Source organism: Neoarius graeffei, chromosome 3, assembly GCF_027579695.1.
Source record: "Neoarius graeffei isolate fNeoGra1 chromosome 3, fNeoGra1.pri, whole genome shotgun sequence".
Classification (NCBI taxonomy): Eukaryota; Metazoa; Chordata; class Actinopteri; order Siluriformes; family Ariidae; genus Neoarius; species Neoarius graeffei.
The window spans coordinates 108984616-109007842 of record NC_083571.1 but is presented as its reverse complement, the minus strand read 5'-3'; the positions used below and the strand labels follow the sequence as shown (position 1 = coordinate 109007842).

Sequence of the window (23227 nt, the reverse complement as noted above, 5' to 3'; positions counted from 1 at the left end):
TCCCATCTGTGAAACATGGTGGTGGTAGTATCATGGTTTGGGCCTGTTTTGCTGCATCTGGGCCAGGATGGCTTGCCATCATTGATGGAACAATGAATTCTGAATTATACCAGTGAATTCTAAAGGAAAATGTCAGGACATCTGTCCATGGACTGAATCTCAAGAGAAGGAGGTTCATGCAGCAAGAGAACGACCCTAAGCACACAAGTCGTTCTACCAAAGAATGTTTAAAGAAGAGTAAAGTTAATGTTTTGGAATGGCCAAGTCAAAGTCCTGACCTTAATCCAATGGAAATGTTGTGGAAGGACCTGAAACGAGCAGTTCATGTGAGGAAACCCACCAACATCCCAGAGTTGAAGCTGTTCTGTATGGAGGAATGGGCTAAAATTCCTCCAAGCCATTGTGCAGGACTGATCAACAGTTACCGGAAACGTCTAGCTGCAGTTATTGCTGCACTAGGGGGTCACACCAGATACTGAAAGCAAAGGTTCACATACTTTTGCCACTCACAGATATGTAATATTGGATCATTTTCCTCAATAAATAAATGACCAAGTATAATATTTTTGCCTCATTCGTTTAACTGGGTTCTCTTTATCTGCTCTTAGGATTTGTGTGAAAATCTGGTGATGTTTTAGGTCATATTTATGCAGAAATATAGAAAATTCTAAAGGGTTCACAAACTTTCAAGCACCACTGTGTGTGTGTGTGTGTATATATATATATATATATATATATATACTCAAGTAAGGTACAGATACTCAAAAAGTGTACTTAAGTACAGTACTCAAGTAAATGTTCTTCGTTACTGTCCACCTCTGGGCAACCAGAATAATGTTTAGAATTAAGTAGTTCATTTTGCTCAGGTTTTTGGCTACAGCAGTACAAATATGTCAATAAACCAGTAATTGAAAATGATCTGGCATTGACAAACAAATGTAGCTACAACGACATGCTACTGTCTGCTACAGTCAAGCAGTTGGTGGAATGTCAGAGTTTCATAAATACATATATTGTTCCTTGGAAACTGGGTTAAAGACTCAGTGAAAATTGTGAGCTCAGTTTTAAGCCTGGCAAAATGCTAGCATTGCCACATCACAGCTCCAGGGTCCCTGATTCAATCCTGAGCTTGGCTTACTGTCTGTGTGGGGTTTCACACGCTCTCCTTGGGTGTGTTTGGGTTTCATACGAGGTCTTTGGTTTTCTTCTGGGTACTAAATCCTCTCAATGGGTTGCTTGGCAATAATAAATTGCCCAAACCCCCAAAGGTGCTAATGTAAGCGTGAATATGCCTAGTGATGGGATGGCATTCGCATCAGTGTGTGTGTACCAGTCTCATGCCTAGTGTTCATGGGACAGGTTCTGGGCCCACTGTGACCCTTACCGGGATAAAGTGCATACTCAGAAGTGTTTACTTAGAAAGGCCCCTGTCAGCCACTGGGCTCGAACCCAGAACCTTCTTGCTGTGAGGCGACAGTGCTAACCACTACACCACCATGTCATCTAATAATAATAATAATAATTATTATTCAACTTATATAGCGCCTTTCTCACACCCAAAGTCACTTTTCAGTTACACACACAAAAAACCCCTCCACCAAAAGAGGGTCAAGATGTAATTCCAGTGCCGTAGCTGTCCACAGTCCCACCAAAAGGCACACAAAGGTAAATCCCATACCGCCTGCACAGCCACCGTGATGCCACCAGGCAACATCGCTCGGAACACTGCACCAAGCGCAGAAGCACCATCACACAGAGTGCTGGACAACCCAGATGTTAAAAGAGCAAGTTGCTCTCTGCAGTCCATAGCGAGGAGCACAGGCATCACCCATGGTGGACCAAGGCTTGAAGAGAACTGGCGCCCAAAACTGGAGCTACGTAACAACCGGCAGACAAAACATTCAAATAAAGAACATTCAAACTAAGAACAAACTTCAGACCATACAATCACAAAAAGAAAAACAAAGGGGAAAAAAAGGAAAATAAAAAGCTCCGGTAAGAAGCGGCAGCCAAAATGCGCACGGCGTACTCTCAACCGGAAACGGAAAAAGTATTAAAAGTATTAATAATAATAATAGGCGGCACGGTGGTGTAGTGGTTAGCGCTGTCGCCTCACAGCAAGAAGGTCCGGGTTCGAGCCCCGTGGCCAGCGAGGGCCTTTCTGTGTGGAGTTTGCATGTTCTCCCCGTGTCCGCGTGGGTTTCCTCCGGGTGCTCCGGTTTCCCCCACAGTCCAAAGACATGCAGGTTAGGTTAACTGGTGACTCTAAATTGACCGTAGGTGTGAATGGTTGTCTGTGTCTATGTGTCAGCCTTGTGATGACCTGGTGACTTGTCCAGGGTGTACCCCGCCTTTTGCCCGTAGTCAGCTGGGATAGGCTCCAGCTTGCCTGCGACCCTGTAGAACAGGATAAAGCGGCTAGAGATAATGAGATGAGATGAGATAATCCAGCCCTCAGTGTGCAACCTAGTGGAACCTAGATGGAACCTAGATGCAACCTAGATGGAATCTTCAGAAACGTATCTAAAATTTATATTTATTTTGTACATCATTAACAAAGATGGCAGATAATTTATATATCTGATTTATATATCTGCTATCTTGCATTCTTGTTTAAAGAACAGGGAAGCAGAAACGGGCTAAAGACAGCGGTGATTGCATATCATTTTAGGGCTAAATCATTCTTTGTGATAAATTCTGTGATGTATTTTTTACCCAAATAGATGCATAAGGCAATAAATATATACAGACACACAAATATTCCAAAATAGTATAATAACTGATTAAACTATAATGAATATTGAAGTGTGTTCCCATTTTCTTTCCTTACATCTGTGCAAAGTAGTGTTAGATGATTTTCACAAGAATATTTAGTCTGTTTGTCATTGTCAAATCACTTTTGCTACTGATTTGAATAAAAAAGGATATATGTGAACATTTAGACCTTATCATCGATTTCATAAAATCAGTGAAATTTAGTTCCCTCTGAAATTTGATCATTGTGATATATGTTTATTTCTGTAATATCTCAAAAACAAACCAAACCAAACCATTCTGTGGTTGGGAAGTTATTTAATTTGAGGGGATTAAAACAAATAATGTGCATGAAATCGCTCGCTTCATGCAGTCAAGCAGACAGAGGAAGTCTGTCTGTGCATGCACAGGTTTACCTTCTTCTTTTGGGTTTTACAGCAGCTGGCATCCACACTGTTGCATTATTGCCATCTACAGGTTTACCTTTGAGTGTGCACTGACAGTTCCATCATTCTGTCACTAAACGAACAGCTGATCACACCGAGGTGCTCGCTCAGCGCCGATATTTATTAGTTTGGTCCTGTGTTTCCTTTCCTTCGTATATAACATAACGTCTTTTCTTCTCGCTTTCCGTTACTGTAGTTGGTCTTTCACGTTTCATTTGCACACTCACGTCCTCCATTTTTCTCTCCTGTTTCAAATTTGTATCCCACAATGCCTTGTGCGAACGGGGAAAGCCCACCATGTCATGCATGACATAGTATCTTGTATTGAGTCATGGTGAAGGAGGAAAAAATAGTGGAGAATTTAGTCTTAAATTCATTAATTGTTCTATTTAAAAAAAAAACTAATAAAATTGGAAGTCTGTGTTTCAAATTCAGTAGCTTTCAGTCCACTAAACAAAAATAATTGGGTGCCGGGGAAAATTATTTTTATGACCGACACATGAAAAATCTGAAACGCAGTCTAGCTTGAAAAGTCACCGTGCCAAAGCTTAGTTTATGGTCATGTAATCTTTCTCCAGTTTCAACCACGGCTACAAGCAGCCAGCTGCTGGTCAGGTCTCGTCTCGTCTCGTCTCATCTCATCTCATCTCATCTCATCTTCTTCTGCTTATCCGGGGCTGGGTCGCGGAGGCAGCAGTCTGAGCATGGAAGTCCAAACTTCCCTCTCCCCAGACACCTCAGCCAGCTCCTAGGGAAGAACACTGAGGCGTTCCCAGGCCAGCTGAGAGACATAGTCCCTCCAGCGTGTCCTGGGTCTTCCCCGGGGCCTCCTCCTGGGGGGACATGCCTGGAACACCTCCCCAGGGAGGCATCCAGGAGGCATCCGAAAGAGATGCCCGAGCCACCTCAGCTGATTCCTCTCGATGTGGAGGAGCAGCGGCTCTACTCCGAGCTCCTCCCGAGTGACTGTGCTTCTCACCCTATCTCTAAGGGAGCGCCCAGCCACCCTGCGAAGGAAACTCATTTCGGCCGCTTGTATCCGCGATCTTGTTCTTTCGGTCATTACCCAAAGCTCATAACCATAGGTGAGAGTCAGAACATGGATTGACCAGTAAATCGAGAGCTTCGCCTTTTGGCTCAGCTCCTTCTTCACCATGACGGACCGGTAAAGCAACCACATCGCTGCAGAGGCTGCACCAATCCGCCTGTCGATCTCACGCTCCATCCTTCCCTCACTCGTGAACAAGATCCCAAGATACTTAAACTCCTCCACTTGAGGCAGGACTTCTCCATCAAACTGAAGAGGGAAAGCCACCCTTTTCTGGTCGAGAACCATGGCCTCGGACTTGGAGGTGCTGATTCTCATCCCAGCTGCTTCACACCCGACTGCAAACCGCCCCAGTGCATGCTGAAGGTCCTGGTTTGAAGAAGCCAACAGGACAACATCATCCACAAAAAGCAGAGATGAAATCCTGTGGTTCCCAAACAGGATTCCCTCCGGCCCCTGGCTGCACCTAGAAATTCTGTCCATAAAAATTATGAACAGAACTGGTAACAAAGGGCAGCCCTGCCGGAGTCCAACATCCACTGGGAACAGGTCTGACTTACTGCCGGCAATGCGAACCAGACTCCTGCTCTGTTTGTACAGGTACTGGACAGCCCTTAGCAAAGAGCCCCAAACCCCATACTCCCGAAGCACCCCCCACAGGATACCATGAGGGACATGGTCGAATGCCTTCTCCAGATCCACAAAGCACATGTGGACTGGTTGGGCAAACCCCCATGAACCCTCGAACACCCTATGAAGGATATAGAGCTGGTCCAGTGTTCCATGACCAGGACGAAAACCACATTGTTCCTCCTGGATCCGAGGTTCGACTATTGGCCAAATTCTCCTTTCTAGTACCCTGGAGTAAACCTTCCCGGGGAGGTTGAGAAGTGTGATTCCCCTATAATTGGAGCACACTTTCCGGTCACCTTTCTTAAAAAGAGGGACCACCACCCCAGTCTGCCACTCCAGAGGCACTGTCCCCAACTGCCACGCGATGTTGCAGAGGCGTGTCAGCCAAGACAGCCCCACAACATCCAGAGACTTGAGATACTCAGGGCGGATCTCATCCACCCCCGGTGCCTTGCCACCGAGGAGCTTGCAAACCACCTCAGTGACTTCGGCTTGTGTAATGGACGAGTCCACCTCTGAGTCATCAGCCTTCGCTTCCTCAATGGAAGACGTGATGGTGGGATTGAGGAGATCCTTGAAGTATTCCTTCCATCGCCCGACAATATCCCTAGTCGAGGTCAACAGCTCCCCACCCACACTGTAAATAGTGTTGGCAGAGTACTGCTTCCCCCTCCTGAGGCGCTGGACGGTTTGCCAGAATTTCCTCGAGGCCGACCGATAGTCCTCCTCCATGGCCTCACCAAACTCCTCCCAGTTCTGAGTTTTTGCCTCTGCAACTGCCCAAGCTGTGGCACGCCTGACTTGCCGATACCCGTCAGCTGCCTCAGGAGTCCTGGAGGCCAACATGGCCCAATAGGACTCCTTCTTCAGCTCCGAACAGCCGCGTTGACAATGGAGGCAGAGAACATGGTCCACTCAGACTCAATGTCCCCCACCTCCCTTGGAAGCTGGGAGAAGCTCTCCCGGAGGTGGGAGTTAAAGACCTCCCCAACAGAGTGCTCAGCCAGATGTTCCCAGCAGACCCTCACCATATGTTTGGGCCTGCCAGGTCTGTCTGGTTTCCTCCTCCGCCAGCGGATCCAACACACCACCAGGTGGTGATCAGTTGACAGCTCAGCTCCTCTCTTCACGCTAGTGTCCAAGACATAGGGCCAGAGATCAGAGGAAATGACAACAAAGTCGATCATCGACCTCCGACCTAAGGTGTCCTGGTGCCACGTGCACTTATGGACACCCCTATGCTCGAATATGGTGTTTGTTATGGACAAACCGTGACTAGCACAGAAGTCCAATAACAAAGCACCATTCGGGTTCAGATTGGGGAGGCCGTTCCTCCCAATCATGCCCCTCCAGGTGTCACTGTCGTTGCCCACGTGAGCGTTAAAGTCCCCCAGTAGAACAATGGAGTCCCCAGTCTGAGCACCTCTCAGTACCTCTCCCAGGGACTTCAAGAAGGCTGGATACTCTATACTGCTGTTCAGCCCATAGGCACAAACAACAGCAAGAGCCCTCTCCCCGACCCGAAGGCCCAGAGAGGCGACCCTCTCGTTCACTGGGGTAAACTCCAACACATGGCGGCTGAGCTGGGGAGCTATAAGCAAGCCCACACCAGCCCGCCGCTGCTCACCGTGGGTGACTCCAGAGAAGTAGAGAGTCCAGCCCTTCTCGAGGAGCTGGGTTCCGGAGCCCAAGCTGTGCATGGAGGTGAGCCTGACTATCTCTATCTGGTACCTCTCAACCTCCCGCACAAGCTCAGGCTCTGTTCCCCCCAGCAAAGTGACATTCCATGTCCCAACAGCTAGCCGCTGTGTTCGGGGATCAGGTCGTTGAGGCCCCTGCCTTCGACTGCCGCCCAATCCACACTGCACCGGCCCCCTATGGCTACCTCTGTGGGTGGTGAACCCACAGGAGAGGGGGCCCACGTCACCACTTTGGGCTGAGCCCGGCCGGGCCCCGTGGGCAAAGGCCTGGCCACCAGTCGCTCGCATACAAGCTCCAACCCTGGGCCTGGCTCCAGGGTGGGGGCCTGGCTCCAGGGTGGGGCCCCGGCTGCGCCATACCGGGTGACGTCACGGTCCTTGATTTTTTTATTTCCATAGAGGGTTTTGGTGAACTGCTCTTGGTCTGGCCTGTCACCTAGGACCTGTCTGCCTTGGGAAACCCTAACAGGGGCGTAATGCCCCCGACAACATAGCTCCTAGGATCATTCAAGCACACAAACCCCTCCACCACAATAAGGTGGCAGTTCTAGGAGGGGACTAGACTACTGGGACTCTATACTCTGGAGTGATGAGACCAAGATAAATGTTTTTGGAACTGATGGCTTCAAAACTGTATGACCTCGCATAGGTGAGGAATACAAAAAAAAAAAAATGCATGGTGCCTATCAGGTGCTGATAGTAATTTTTTTATTACATCATAATTTTATAATGGTTTCAAATTATTACATTTAACAATTATTATTATGCTATGTTAGAGTTATAGGACACATACAGTACCTTGCAAAATTCTTAGTAAAGAAATGCTGTAGACCAAAAATGGCTTAAAAATAATGAAATTAAATGTTTCAACATAAAAAATATTATAAACAGTAAGCAGTAAGCCACAATAAAAGAAACAAAGTCAGTGTTTGGTGTGAGATTACCCTTTTGCTTAAAAAAAAATAGTAGTCTCAGGTACAATGAGTGCAGTTTTATAAGGAAATGAGCTGTAGGTTTTACTGAGCATCTTGCAGCACCAGCCACAGTTCTTCTGGACACTTTGACTGTTGCATTTGCTTTTTAATTTTGGACCAAAACCCAGTAGCCTTCATCAAGGACACGTTATCCTAATGGGCTTCATGGGCAGCTGCCCAGGGCCTCGGCCACTAGGGGGCCTCGGAGGTAGCGAGATCGGAAAATATGAAACGATATTTTCAGAAGTTTTGATCATATTGATAACATTTTTGATGCATTTCGCCACCCGTAAGGAAGCCCACCTTGTCCCATCGCATAAATCACTCGTCATTGTCAATATGATCACTGTCCACCATATCTTCACACGCTACGCCAGCTTGAGTTCAATGATTTAGTGAATGACTTCGCTTTCCAGAAAAGTAGGAAAGTGCCCTTGTAAGTTGACCCATGGCTGTCAAACTGAATGCGCAAAGCTGTGTGCCACTGCTGTTTGGGACATGTGTGAAAGGATGAAATGTTTCACATAGCCTAACATTTTGAGATTTATTTCTGAGAAGCAAGATATTTTCTTTCTTTGTTATCGCTCTTTGTTTTCATAAGTTAAAAGTTGCCTGGATTCCAAAATGAAAACGAACGGTTATATACCAAATGAATGTTCTTGTTCTGAATACTAAAGAAACTGTTGTAGGCCTAGGTTATGTTCTTGACATGTTGTTCATTGACTCACTCATTCAGAGGCTTCTTGAGGCTAAACTTTAGTTAACCAGACTTGTTAAGAGTGCAGTTGACAACAGGCGGGGGTGGGGCCTCGGGGGTGTGTCTGCCCAGGGCCTCGGCAAGGGTTAACGCGGCCCTGGCCTTCATTATGTTTTCTTTTTTAATCTGAAAAATGCTCTCTTGTGAAATATGTTGCTCAGATACAAACATTTTTTTTCTGTAATATTTAATTTTATTGCCGAACCCCCCCCCGAACGTTTGGAACTCTAAAGTGTTTTTGTGACTCACTGACTCGATAATGTAGAAGTCATAAAATAGAAATTTAGAACAAAGTTTGTATGAAAAAACAATCGGATGCCTGAGACCTTGCACAGTACTGCATGTCAATCCTTGAAAAAGAATGAGATTGTGTCGTCAAGGCTTACAATGTGGTTTTATCATGATGTGAACTTGTCTAACTTTGGAGTGAGACACCTGTCTGATCTCACGTCAGTCAGATATTTCAGTCTTACCAGAGAGGTAGGCGCGATCAGATACAACCTGGACATGATGCACTTTACATCATGTCTGTTCCTAACAGCTTGATGGGATTTTAAAATGGCAGCTTCTTTGAAATGTATTTTTGTGTTATGCGTTGAAGCTCAGTTTGGTGACACATGCATTTTGAAATGACCAATGTCCATTTTTCTCCAGGTCACGGCATGATCATTGATGGAGGTATAAATGTTGATGCCCACTGGGGCAGGAGACTGATGGCCTTGGCGCATAACAACGAGACTGTGGAGAAGAACTGTACTGAGCCAGGTAGGAGAGGACACTGTCAACATCATCATCATCATCATCACAGTTGTTCAGACACAGAATATTGGAGAAGCGAAGAACTTTATTGGGTCTCAGCATTGCTGGTGTTTCTTTGTGGTATAAAAATAACTTCTCCGTCTCTCCTGAAGAATGCTAGCTGATGAAATTACATCATCAAAATCTTGTCTGCGATCTCACAGGATTACCTACACTCTTTCCTTCGGTCTATCCTTCTCTGCTTTTTCCTGCTCTCTGGTGACTACCTTTGATGTACAGATAATATGGCTTAAATCATATCTCTTAATGGCTGGCTCAGGAGAGAAAGCTAGTTTTCCAGTGATGGGCTGCTGCAATGCTGACTTGCGTATCTACATCCCACACACAGCATCTTTCTTTATTACATCCAACACCTTCAGGCCGATTCATTGCAGCATTTCCTTTTCAACAAGGAGTTTTGAATATGAAATCTTTCAAGTAATTAAAAATTGGACAGCCCTAGCCGATAGCATTTTATTTTTCATCAGCGGTATCTAGTATTATTAACTTTGTTCAATTAAATGTTTGATTATACTGTTTCTGTGACTCAATGCAGATTTGTTTAATGCAGAATTGTAAGACAAAGGTTATTTTTCCCCCTCACCCTAATCTTGTGGCTTCACTGGGTCTTTCAGACCCATATACAGCGGTGCTTGAAAGTTTGTGAACCCTTTAGAATTTTCTATATTTCTGCATAAATATGACCAAAAACATTTTCAGAGTTTCACACAAGTCCTAAAAGTAGATAAAGAGAACTCAGTTAAATAAATGAGACAAAAATATTATACTTGGTCATTTATTTATTGAGGAAAATGATCCAATATTACGTATCTGTGAGTGGCAAAAGTATGTGACCCTTTGCTTTCAGTATCTGGTGTGACCCCCTTGTGCAGCAATAACTGCAACTAAACGTTTGCGGTAACTGTTGATCAGTCCTGCACACCGGCTTGGAGGAATTTTAGCCCGTTCCTCCGTACAGAACAGCTTCAACTCTGGGATGTTGGTGGGTTTCCTCACATGAACTGCTCGCTTCAGGTCCTTCCACAACATTTCCATCGGATTAAGGTCAGGACTTTGACTTGGCCATTCCAAAACATTAACTTTATTCTTCTTTAACCATTCTTTGGTAGAACGACTTGTGTGCTTAGGGTTGTTGTCTTGCTGCATGACCCACCTTCTCTTGAGATTCAGTTCATGGACAGATGTCCTGACATTTTCCTTTAGAATTCGCTGGTATAATTCAGAATTCATTGTTCCATCAAGGATGGCAAGCCGTCCTGGCCCAGATGCAGCAAAACAGCTTGCTTATTTATTTATTTATTTATTTATTTATTTATGATTTTTATCCATTGTGCTAACCAGTAGAAGTTTAAACGTAGATTTATTAGCAAGATTATATTTTGGTGCAATATTACCACTTTCACTCTTCAGAAACTCCTGGAGTGGTTATAGATAAGACTGTACAAAAAAAAGGTGTTCTTGCTTTGTTTCTCAATAAAGTTCAATTCAAGAACTGCAGCATTTTCTCTCGGGCAGCCTTCAGGAATAAAAGTGCAACAAATTTCCCCTTTATTCACCAGAAGATGTCACATGTCCTCATGCATGGACCTGAAGAAAAAAAGAGGAAGAAACAACATTGAAAAGCTAAGCTGTGAGTGAATTAAAAAAGAAATCCACTTGTTGTGACAGAAGGAGCAAATTTATCCTAAAAAGATTGATGTCTTTACTATTTTGCACTGAATATTAAATTCCCAGTCACTAAACAGATTAAATGTGTGAAGTGAACGAATGGGGTGAGTGAGTCATGGCTGCACATGCCATCTTGCTCAAAACTTGCTGTTGATGCATTATGCATAGGGTGCATTTATCAAGCCTGACTTTCACCTACAAGTGGCGAATGAGTTTCTCCAGGCAGGACAACAGAGACGCTATGACAATTATTTAAACAGACATAACGCTGCTTTACTTTTGTTGGACACACTGTGCTTATGGCAACTGCAGAGGTGGACAAAGTACCCAACTTCATTACATAAGTCAGAGTACAGATACCACTGATCAAATGTGACTCCGATACAAGTGAAAGTTGTGCAGTCAAAAGTACATTTTCTGTCAATGCATTGTTGTATTATTGCCACAACACTTACAAAACCTAATGCCTCTACCAAGGACAGAAATGTGGATTTACAAAATGAACGCATGCTGTGCCATCATGGTGGTTTAATGTTAAGCTAGCTAGTCAGTGAAGCTCCACCTGATATGCTAGCAAACACCTTTCAAACTTGAAATCATATTGGGTAGCTAACGCTACTAGAAAAGAAAGATTTCATTCTGTTTATTTGGCAAGATTATGCTAAAATATATTTCTGAAAGGACTTCAGATAAGTTAATATTATTCATGTTAGCATAACTCCGTTTTTCCACGCTAACTGTGTCCAAGTTAACTAGCTATGTGAAACGTTAGCCGTGGACAAGGCTACGGCAACTTGGCGGGCAAATCCATAGAAAGTCATTTGACTAACCAGACTGCATAGCTATTGCAACGTTATCGCTAGCTCTAAAAGCACAGACAACTTCGTTGCAAGCTTTCTCTTGGAATAAAACGTTTATATACCTCAATATGCTTCCGCAGGTTGGACGGTGAGTTTTTGTAGGCCGTGATGTGGTTCATTTTCGGCAAACAAAGCAAACATTTAAAACGAAACAAATCTTTAATCCGTTCAATAAACTGAAACATGGGTTCATGGGCCATGGGTGTGTGAGCATTCCCCAGAAGAACCGCCTCCTTCCATTCTGCCATCAACTGATTGTGTTCAAGTAATGCTGTTGAGAAATAATTGAACTTGATTTTATACAGTCTATGGATGAGACGTGACCCTAGTGATTACTGACAGGCTGTTTCAGTGTCACCTGCGAAAAAAACAATCACGTTTTAGAAAAGAAAAGAAAAAAAACATCCACTTTCAAAGCTGTTTCATAGTAACGAGTAACGAGGACCTTGATAGAAATGTAGTGGAGTGAAAAGTACGATATTTATCTTTCAAATGTTGAAGTTAAAGTCATATGTTTCCAAAAAATATATATATTTATATATATACTCAAGTAAATGTACTTCGTTACTGTCCACCTCTCGGCAACCAGAATAATGTTTAGAATTATGGTAAGTAGTTCATTTTGATCAGGGTTTTGGCTACAGCAGTACAAATATGCTGATTAACCAGTAATTGAAAATGAATGATCTGGCATTGACAAACAAATGTAGCTACAACGACATGCTACTGTCTGCTACAGTCAAGCAGTTGGTGGAATGTCAGAGTTTCATAATACAACCCTGATTCCAAAAAAGTTGGGACAAAGTACAAATTGTAAATAAAAACGGAATGCAATGATGTGGAAGTTTCAAAATTCCATATTTTATTCAAAATAGAACATAGATGACATATCAAATGTTTAAACTGAGAAAATGTATCATTTAAAGAGAAAAATTAGGTGATTTTAAATTTCATGACAACAGCACATCTCAAAAAAGTTGGGACAAGGCCATGTTTACCACTGTGAGACATCCCCTTTTCTCTTTACAACAGTCTGTAAACGTCTGGGGACTGAGGAGACAAGTTGCTCAAGTTTAGGGATAGGAATGTTAACCCATTCTTGTCTACTGTAGGATTCTAGTTGCTCAACTGTCTTAGGTCTTTTTTGTCATATCTTCTGTTTTATGATGCGCCAAATGTTTTCTATGGGTGAAAGATCTGGACTGCAGGCTGGCCAGTTCAGTACCTGGACCCTTCTTCTATGCAGCCATGATGCTGTAATTGATGCAGTATGTGGTTTGGCATTGTCATGTTGGAAAATGCAAGGTCTTCCCTGAAAGAGACATCTGGATGGGAGCATATGTTGCTCTAGAACCTGGATATACCTTTCAGCATTGATGGTGTCTTTCCAGATGTGTAAGCTGCCCATGCCACACGCACTAATGCAACCCCATACCATCAGAGATGCAGGCTTCTGAACTGAGCGCTGATAACAACTTGGGTCGTCCTTCTCCTCTTTAGTCCGAATGACACGGCTTCCCTGATTTCCATAAAGAACTTAAAATTTTGATTCGTCTGACCACAGAACAGTTTTCCACTTTGCCACAGTCCATTTTAAATGAGCCTTGGCCCAGAGAAGACGTCTGCGCTTCTGGATCATGTTTCGATACGGCTTCTTCTTTGAACTATAGAGTTTTAGCTGCCAACGGCGGATGGCACGGTGAATTGTGTTCACAGATAATGTTCTCTGGAAATATTCCTGAGCCCATTTTGTGATTTCCAATACAGAAGCATGCTTGTATGTGATGCAGTGCCGTCTAAGGGCCTGAAGATCACGGGCACCCAGTATGGTTTTTCGGCCTTGACCCTTACGCACAGAGATTCTTCCAGATTCTCTGAATCTTTTGATGATATTATGCACTGTAGATGATGATATGTTCAAACTCTTTGCAATTTTACACTGTTGAACTCCTTTCTGATATTGCTCCACTATTTGTCGGCGCAGAATTAGGGGGATTGGTGATCCTCTTCCCATCTTTACTTCTGAGAGCCGCTGCCACTCCAAGATGCTCTTTTTATACCCAGTCATGTTAATGACCTATTGCCAATTGACCTAATGAGTTTGGTCAATTTGGTCCTCCAGCTGTTCCTTTTTTGTACCTTTAACTTTTCCAGCCTCTTACTGCCCCTGTCCCAACTTTTTTGAGATGTGTTGCTGTCATGAAATTTCAAATGAGCCAATATTTGGCATGAAATTTCAAAATGTCTCACTTTCGACATTTGATATGTTGTCTATGTTCTATTGTGAATACAATATCAGTTTTTGAGATTTGTAAATTATTGCATTCCATTTTTATTTACAATTTGTACTTTGTCCCAACTTTTTTGGAATCAGGGTTGTATTTGAAGCAGCCTACTCTCTTCAACTTTTTTGGAATTGGGGTTGTATATATATTGTTCCTTGCAAAATGGGTTAAAGACTCAGTGAAAATTGTGAGCTCAGTTTTAAGCCAGATGCTTTCAGTATCTGGTGTGTGCTTAGGGTCGTTGTCTTGCTACATGAACCACCTTCTATTTGAGATTCAGTTCATGGACAGATGTACTGACATTTTCCCTTAGAATTCACTGGTATAATTCAGAATTCATTGTTCCATCAATGGTGGCAAGCCGTCCTGGCCCAGATGCAGCAAAACAGGCTGCATACTACCACCACTGTTTCACAGACAGGATAAGGTTCTTATGCTGGAATGTAGTGTTTTCCTTTCTCCAAACGTAACAATTCTCATTTAAACCAAAAAGTTCTATTTTGGTCTCATCCATTCACAAAACATTTTTTACAATAACCTTCTGGCTTGTCCACGTGATCTTTAGGAAACTGCAGACGAACAGCAGTGTTCTTTTTGGAGAGCAGTGGCTTTCTACTTGCAACCCTGCCATGCACACCATTGTTGTTCAGTGTTCTTCTGATGGTGGACTCATATACATTAACATTAGCCAATGTGAGAGAGGCCTTCAGTTGCTTAGAAGTTACCCTGGGGTCCTTTGTGACCTCGTCGACTATTACACGCCTTGCTCTTGGAGTGATCTTTGTTGGTCGACCACTCCTGGGGAGGGTAACACTGGTCTTGAATTTCCTCCATTTGTACACAATCTGTCCAACTGTGGATTGGTGGAGTCCAAACTCTTTAGAGATGGTTTTGTAACCTTTTCCAGCCTGATGAGCATCAACAACGCTTTTTCTGAGGTCCTCAGAAATCTCCTTTGTTCGTGCCATGATACACTTTCATAAACATATGTTGTGAAGATCAGACTTTGATAGATCCCTGTTCTTTAAATAAAACAGGGTGCCCACTCACACCTGATTGTCATCCCATTGATTGAAAACACCTGACTCTAATTTCACCTTCAAATTAACTGCTAATCCTAGAGGTTCACATACTTTTGCCACTCGCAGATATGTAATATTGGATTATTTTCCTCAAAAAATAAATGACCAAGTATAATATTTTTGTCTTATTTGTTTAACTGGGTTCTCTTTATCTACTTTTAGGACTTGTGTGAAAACCTGATGATGTTTTAGGTCACATTTATGCAGAAATATAGAAAATTCTAAAGAGTTCACAAACTTTCAAACACCACTGTACACATATTCCACCTAACCTATACCTAATATTCATTCCAATATCCTATACCAGACATTACAATACCACTATTCAACCAACCAATATTCAATATATCAACATTATTTTTTTTTAAATAATAGAATGCAATTTTAATAGTTTTAGGAGTTCAGTCACATAATCCAGTGCAGTGGTTTGGACTATATGGTTTGAATCATTGGCTTTCACATGGAGTTATGAAAAACATGGTTTGTTATTTGATTGGCTTACTTTTGAGCATTATACTGAGAGGAAAGCAAACTACCCCATAGGCCATTATATAGTCACACATGCCTCCAGTAATCTATTAAAGCTGGACAGCCTTTCAATTCCATAAAATCGGTGAAATTTAGTTCCCTCTGAAATGTGATCATTGTGATATATGTTTATTACTGTAATATCTCACAAAATATCAGGCCATTCTGTGGCTGGGACGTTATTTAATTTGAAGGGATTAAAGCAAATAATGTGCATGAAATCGCTCGCTTCACGCAGTCAAACAGACAGAGGAAGTCCGTGTGCGCATGCGCAGGTTTACCTTCTTCTTCTTCTTTTGGGTTTTACAGCAGCTGGTATCCAGTGTTGCATTACTGCCATTTACAGGTTTACCTTTGAGCGTGCACTGACAGTTCCATCATTCTGTCGCTAAATGAACAGCTGATCACACCGAGGTGCTCGCTGAGAGCCGATATTTATTAGTTTGGTCCTGTGTTTCCTTTCCCTTCATATATAACATAACGTCTTTTCTTCTTGCTTTCTGTTACTGTAGTCGGTCTTTCACATTTCATTCGCACACTCATGTCCTCCATTTTTCTCTCCTATTTCAAATTTGTATCCCACAATGCTTTGCACGAATGGGGAAAGCCCACCACGTCATGCATGACGTAGTATCTTGAATTGGGTCATGGTGAAGCAGGAAAAAATGGTGGAGAATTTAGGGCCACATGGCCCTAAATTCATTAATTGTTCTATTTAAAAAAAAAAACTAATAAAATTGGAAGTCTGTGATTCAAATTCAGTAGCTTTCAGTCCACTAAACAAAAATTATTGGGTGTCGGCAAAAATTCTTTTTATGATCTACACTTGAAAAATCTGAGTTTTACCTTTAAGTTTGTTGTGCTTGTGCACAAAGCTGAAAAACTGTTCCATTGTTGTCTTATTTCAGTGCTTATTTCGCATCACACACAACAATCCTACAATTGCATACATTGCATGAACATTTTTAGCTATCTGATGTCAGTTGTACAGTCTCCTCGAAAGGTCCAAATTTTTGGCTGGTACTGTATGTACAGTGTCTTGCAAAAGTATTCATCCCCCTTGGTGTTTGTCCTGTTTTGTTGCATTACAAGCTGGAATTAAAATGGATTTTTGGAGGGTTAGCACCATTTGATTTACACAACATGCTTACCACTTTAAAGGTGAAAATTGTTGTTTTATCGTGACACAAACAATAATTAAGATGAAAAAACAGAAATCTGGAGTGTGCATAGGTATTGTAATGCAGCAAAACAGGACAAACACCAAGGGGGATGAATACTTTTGCAAGACATTGTATGTACCATGTTTGTTTGGAGTGGGTGTCATGATTATGTCACTGTAGTTGTATGCACATTGAAGAAGGATTCCCAGAAGAAAGAAAAAATGTTTTGTTGTGCTGTTGGATGTCAGAATAGGAAGGCAAAAAAGATGACCTTCATTTTTTTAGAATGCCGTTGTTAAAGACACCCTTTGACGCCAAACACAAATGGTCATTTATTATCATCTGAAATTCTCCTCTCTGCAACTGTGCATTCATAATGCACAATAAAACCTTCTGTAATCAATTTTCAGAAATAATTTCTAAAAACGGGCGGCACGGTGGTGTAGTGGTTAGCGCTGTCGTCTCACAGCAAGAAGGTCCTGGGTTCGAGCCCCGGGGCCGGCGAGGGCCTTTCTGTGTGGAGTTTGCATGTTCTCCCCGTGTCCGCGTGGGTTTCCTCCGGGTGCTCCGGTTTCCCCCACAGTCCAAAGACATGCAGGTTAGGTTAACTGGTGACTCTAAATTGAGCGTAGGTGTGAGTGTGAGTGTGAATGGTTGTCTGTGTCTATGTGTCAGCCCTGTGATGACCTGGCGACTTGTCCAGGGTGTACCCCGCCTTTCACCCGTAGTCAGCTGGGATAGGCTCCAGCTTGCCTGCGACCCTGTAGAAGGATAAAGCGGCTTGAGATAATGAGATGAGATGAATTTCTAAAAACATTTAGGATAAATACGGAGGTAATTACAGGAAATCGCGCACTGATTGGTCGAGAGATACGGATTATTTATTGATAATCACCTCGTGCGAATCGGGCAAAATGGCGGCCAATTGCTTTGTCACCATGAGGAAGAATTACAAATGACAAAGGAAAATGCTGTTCCTAAAAGCACTAAAGATGCTATGAATTTTGATCTAAAACTATTCAAAGGTAAGGTGGAATTGTGATTTATTTTATCCATTTCAAAATACAGTATTTTATGCGAGTCGGCATAGATAAGTGATGAAAGTCTGTGTGCATTATATTTGCATGCTGCTGATTTTTAAAATATTTTTTCAGTAAATCACCTGTGTATTTATACTAAAACAATAATCCGCCTCAGCCTCAGTTAATATCAGTGAATAATAACCTTGAATTTGTCTCGGTTATGATTCACCAATATAAACTTCACCTTGGGTGCATAACTGTTACCAATAAGGCAATTTTATATAGTTGTAGTCGGAAGTTTACATACAGGGACATTAATGTCATGGCAGTATTGGGCTTTCAGTGCTTCGAACTGTTCTTTTTCTGTGACAGAACGATTGTACGACATGCATCCTTTAATAGAGAAAATAACAAATATTGGATGCACAAGTTTTAATTTATTTTGGGTTTCCTGAAATCAGCACAGAGTCCAAAATTTATATATATATATATATATATATATATTAGTGCTGTCAAGCGATTAAAATATTTAATCGCGATTAATGTCGCGACTGTCATAGTTAACTCGCGATTAATCGCAATTTAATCGCACATTTTTGTCACATGAAAAACCATTGTAATTCTCTTATCAGCATAAAAAAGTGAATGGGCTTGCTCACCGTTCGAACTACGGGGGTACTCGGGGGATCCGAGATCCCCTGAAACAGACATGAAATCCCTTGAAAACATGATTTGGGAAATGTTGGGGGGGTCTCTAAAATATTGGCAAAATGATGTTTATTGACATAGCAATCGTGTGTAACAGGAAGCATTTGCATATCCGAAGTGAGTGCGCGATGGAGATCCGCGCTCTGAGACAAGCGCAAGCACCCCCCCAAGGGAAAAAAAAGGGACCCCCCGAAAATATCGGCATAGTTCGAACACTGGTTGTACCAATGTTTTTTTTTTTTTATTGCAGAGCATAACACGTCTTGTCACAGCCACTGCAAAGTGGGGCTGGAGCCGCCGATGGGAAAACGAAACCTAAGCGAGCACCGTGGCTCTTCGGGGGAGGGCAGAGGACTCTGGCTGTGCGGGGCGTGGCATCATGTCACAGAGCGTTAATCTCGCGATAAAAAAATTATCGCCGTTAAAATTGAGTCAAGTTAACGCGTTAATAACGTGACATTTTTGACAGCACTAATATATATACGATTTGCTGGGGGGGATGGTGGGGATCATCCCCCCCCCCCGGTTTTTATCTCTGCTGAAAAAAAATCCTCGGGGACAACCCCGTAATTAAAACAAACAAACCAAAAAAAAAGTTGACATGACAGGCATGTTGTGACACAGTTTTCTATGGTCTACATTGCACTCACTTTCAAAATGACCCGAAGTGGCAGCTTTGATGTTCACGAACGTCACCAGCAAATAGATACATTGTAGATAATAACCAGAGTGTGAACGTGGATTTAGCGCCATGAATCACATCCTTACTGATGAGCGCAACAGAATGAATGTATCCACACTGAAAAGCCTTCTTTTCCTCGCTGTCAATGGGCCAGACGTGCGTTCCTTCCCTGCTGAGAAGTTCGCAGAAATGTGGATTAAAGAAGGGCGAAACTTGGCGGATAGCGCACCGACGGGAAAGCAGAAAAGGCCACATGAACTGCGCCATCAGAGCAAACTGTTCATTTAGTATTCATGTATTTAAGTGATTTTCGAGTCACTGTCCATTTAATCCGGAGGGAGAGAAACGTCACAGCAACGCGACAAGCAATGCGAACTTTGTTATGTGTTAGTGTTCGTGTATTTAGTCAGAGAGATAGGAAGATGAATTTACTATCTCTGGTTTAGTGTTCGTTTTCATTTAGTGTTATTCATTTGATATCATCGGATGTTATTGAGCTGTTAGCCTATTGTTACCTTAATTTTGTGACCTTTCATGATTAAAAAAAAAAAAACATCCCCCCTTCTGGTTTTTTGACAAATCGCACCCTATATATATATATATATATATATATATATATATATATATATATATATATATATATATATCCCCATCCATCCATTATCTCCTTATCTCTAGCTGCTTTATCCTGTTCTACAGGGTCGCAAGCAAGCTGGAGCCTATCCCAGCTGACTACGGGTGAGAGGTGGGGTACACCCTGGACAAGTCGCCAGGTCATTGCAGGGCTAACACAGACAACCATTCACACTTACGGTTAATTTAGAGCCACCAATTAGCCTAACCTGCATGCCTTTGGGGGAAACCGGAGCACCTGGAGGAAACCCATGCAGGCATGGGGAGAACATGCAAACTCCACATAGAAAGGCCCTCACTGGCTGCTGGGATTGAACGCAGGACCTTCTTGCTGTGAGGCAACAGCGCTAACCACTACACCACCGTGCCTCCCTTTTATATATATATATATATATATATATATATATATATATTTTTTTTTTTTTTTCCTAATATTTGGTTAAATGCCCCTTAACAAATTTCACCTTGACCAGACACTTTTAGTAGCCATCAACAAGCTTCTGGCAGAATTCTGGTTGGATATTTGACCACTCTTTTTGCTAGAAGGATTTCTCTTTGTCCATGTGTTCAACTGCAAACTTCAGTCTTGCTTGAAGATGTCAATTTTAGAGCAAGGACTTCTTTCTTGGATGGCAGCCTCTCAGACCATGGTGATATAAAATTCACTTGACTGTAGACCATGTTCCAGCAGCTTCCAGTTCATGGCAAGTCTGTGCCTTGGTGGTTCCTGGGTTGGTCCTGACCATCTGAACTAGTTTCCTCTCAGGTGAAGGTGACAATTTGGGTCTTCTTCCAGCAGAGTGGCTTGACAAAGTGTCTACACCTCCCAATAACTTGTACTTGCATACAGTTGTTGGAACTGATGATCTTGGAATCTGCAGTCATTTAGAAATGGCTCCCAGAGACATTCTCAGATCTGCACTGAGCTCCTTGGACTTTCCCATTGTACTGTGTGTTGGTCAATACAAAAAGTACTGTGAAAAAACCCTATTTATGTTGGCACAGAGACACTACCAGCTGTAGTCAATAGTGATCACTAACAAGATGTTAAGAGGCCTTGGCTTCTGAAAGTTAAACTTTCAGCACCATGGAATAAGTAATCTGAGTGGGTGTATTATAGTTTTTGAGCCTGTGTGTATATCATTTTGACCCTGTGTTGATTTCAGAAAACCCAAAAATAAATTCAAACTGGTGTACCAGATTCTTTTTTTCTACACTGTGTGCACAATTATTAGGCAAGTGAGTACTCTGACCCTACCATTATTTCTATGCATGTTTTCCAACCGCAAGCTAGATACACTTGAATGCTAATTGGATTTAAGCATTCTCAGGTGGTATTTATTTGTGTAATGAGGGAGGGTGTGACCTAAAGTCATTAATACCCTATATTAAGGTGTGCATAATTATTAGGCAGCTTCTTTATCTCAGGCAAAATGGGCCAAAAAAGAGATTTAACAGACACTGAAAAGACAAAAATTGTAAAATGCCTATCAGAGGGATGCAGCACTCTTGAAATAGCTAAGCTATAGAAATGTGAGCACAAAACAATCAAACGTTTTGTTGCAAATAGTCAACAGGGTCGCAAAAAATGTGTGGAGAAGAAAAGACACAAATTAACCGCAAAAGACTTGAGAAGGATTAAACATGAAGCTACCAGGGACCCATTATCCTCCAGTGCCACAATATTCTAGAACTGCAACCGACCTGGAGTGTCCAGAAGGACAAGGTGTTCGGTGCTCAGAGACATGGCCAAGGTAAGGAAGGCTGAAACACGACCACCACTAAACAAGACTCACAAGTTGAAATGTCAAGATTGGGCCAAGAAATATCTGAAGACAGATTTTCCAAAGGTTTTATGGACGGATGAAATGAGAGTGACTCTGGATAGACCAGATGGATGGGCCCATAGCTGGATAACTAATGGACACAGGGCACTTTGACTCAGACACCAGCAAGGTGGTGGAGGGGTAATGGCATGGGCTGCTATTATTAAGGATGAGCTAGTTTGACCATTTCAGGTTGAAGATGGACTTAACATCAACTCCCAAACCTACTGCCAGTTTCTAAAAGATACATTCTTCAAGCAGTGGTATGGGAAGAAGTCTGCATCATTCAAGAAGGCCATGATTGTTATGCAGAACAATGCACCATCACATGCACCCAAGTACTCCACTGCTTGGCGAGCCCACAAAGGCCTTAAAGATGACAAAGTAATGACATGGCCCCCTTCCTCACCTGACTTAAACCCTATTGAGTACTTGTGGCCCCTTCTTAAGCATGAAATTTACAGCGAGGGAAGACAATACACCACTCTGAATAGCATTTGGGAGGCCGTGGTTGCTCCTGCACAAAAAGTTGATCGTCAACAAATCAAAAAACTAACAGACTGGATGGAAGGCTCATGGCAGTTATTGAAAAGAAGGGTGGCTATATTGGTCACTGAATATTTTTGAAATGCTAGAAGTGTTTATTTGTTAATTCTGAGTTGTTTATTTGTTACACTGAAAATTAAAATAAACAAGTGAGATGGGAAACTTTAAGCTTTTCATTTAGTTGCATAATAATTCTGCACACTAAATGTTGCCTAATAATTCTGCACACTTGTATATTCCCCTGAGAAGGCCTAAACTCCCCTTTCCTTTGTTAATCATTCTGGTTTTAGGTTTATTAACAATTTGGATTGACTGAGAGCACTGTATTTGTTCAACGATAAAATTAATCATCAGGAATACAACTTGCCTAATAATTGTGCACACAGTGTATTAAAGATGTATGTTGTATAGTCATTCTGCCACAGAAAAAGAACAGTTCGAAGAACTCATTGAAAGCCCAACGTTGCCATAATATTCCATCCATCCACTATTTGTAGCTGCTTATCCTGTCCTACAGGGTCATAGGCAAGCTGGAGCCTATCCCAGCTGACTATGGGTGAGAGGTGGGGTACACCCTGGACAAGTCGCCAGGTCATCGTAGGACTGACACATAGACACAGACAACCATTCACACTCACACTCACACCTACGGTCAATTTAGAGCCACCAGTTAACCTAACCTGCATGTCTTTGGACTGTGGGGGAAACCGGAGCACCCGGAGGAAACCCACGCAGACACGGGGAGAACATGCAAACTCCACACAGAAAGGCCCCCCTTGGCCACTGGGCTCGAACCCAGAACCTTCTTACTGTGAGACGACAGTGCTAAACGCTACACCACCGTGCCACCCCCTGTTAGTTCAATCTTTTCCTTTTATTTGAGTGTTTGTTCAGACTGACGTTTCTTTTATTTTATTCCTTTGTTGGTTCGGCCTGTTATGATGTGAAACACTTTGTGCTGCCTGGCTTGAAAAGGCTAATAAAAAATTTAAATAAAATAACACACAACGGTGTGTTACTTAGTGACTGTGTTACCTGGGGATACACTGAAATTTTAAATTTTATATCCAGATCTGAAAGCCGCTTTGTGACT

General features: G+C 42.4%; 1 protein-coding gene across 1 annotated transcript in view; it reads left to right on the top strand.

The window, feature by feature from the left end:
• Positions 1-23227, top strand: part of slc24a4b (solute carrier family 24 member 4b) — a 212391-nt gene that overhangs the window by 19662 nt on the left and 169502 nt on the right. The window contains exon 2 of the mRNA XM_060917863.1: positions 8967-9077. Within this exon, the coding sequence (XP_060773846.1) occupies positions 8967-9077 (111 nt within the window). The remainder of the gene's footprint in view (positions 1-8966; positions 9078-23227) is intronic.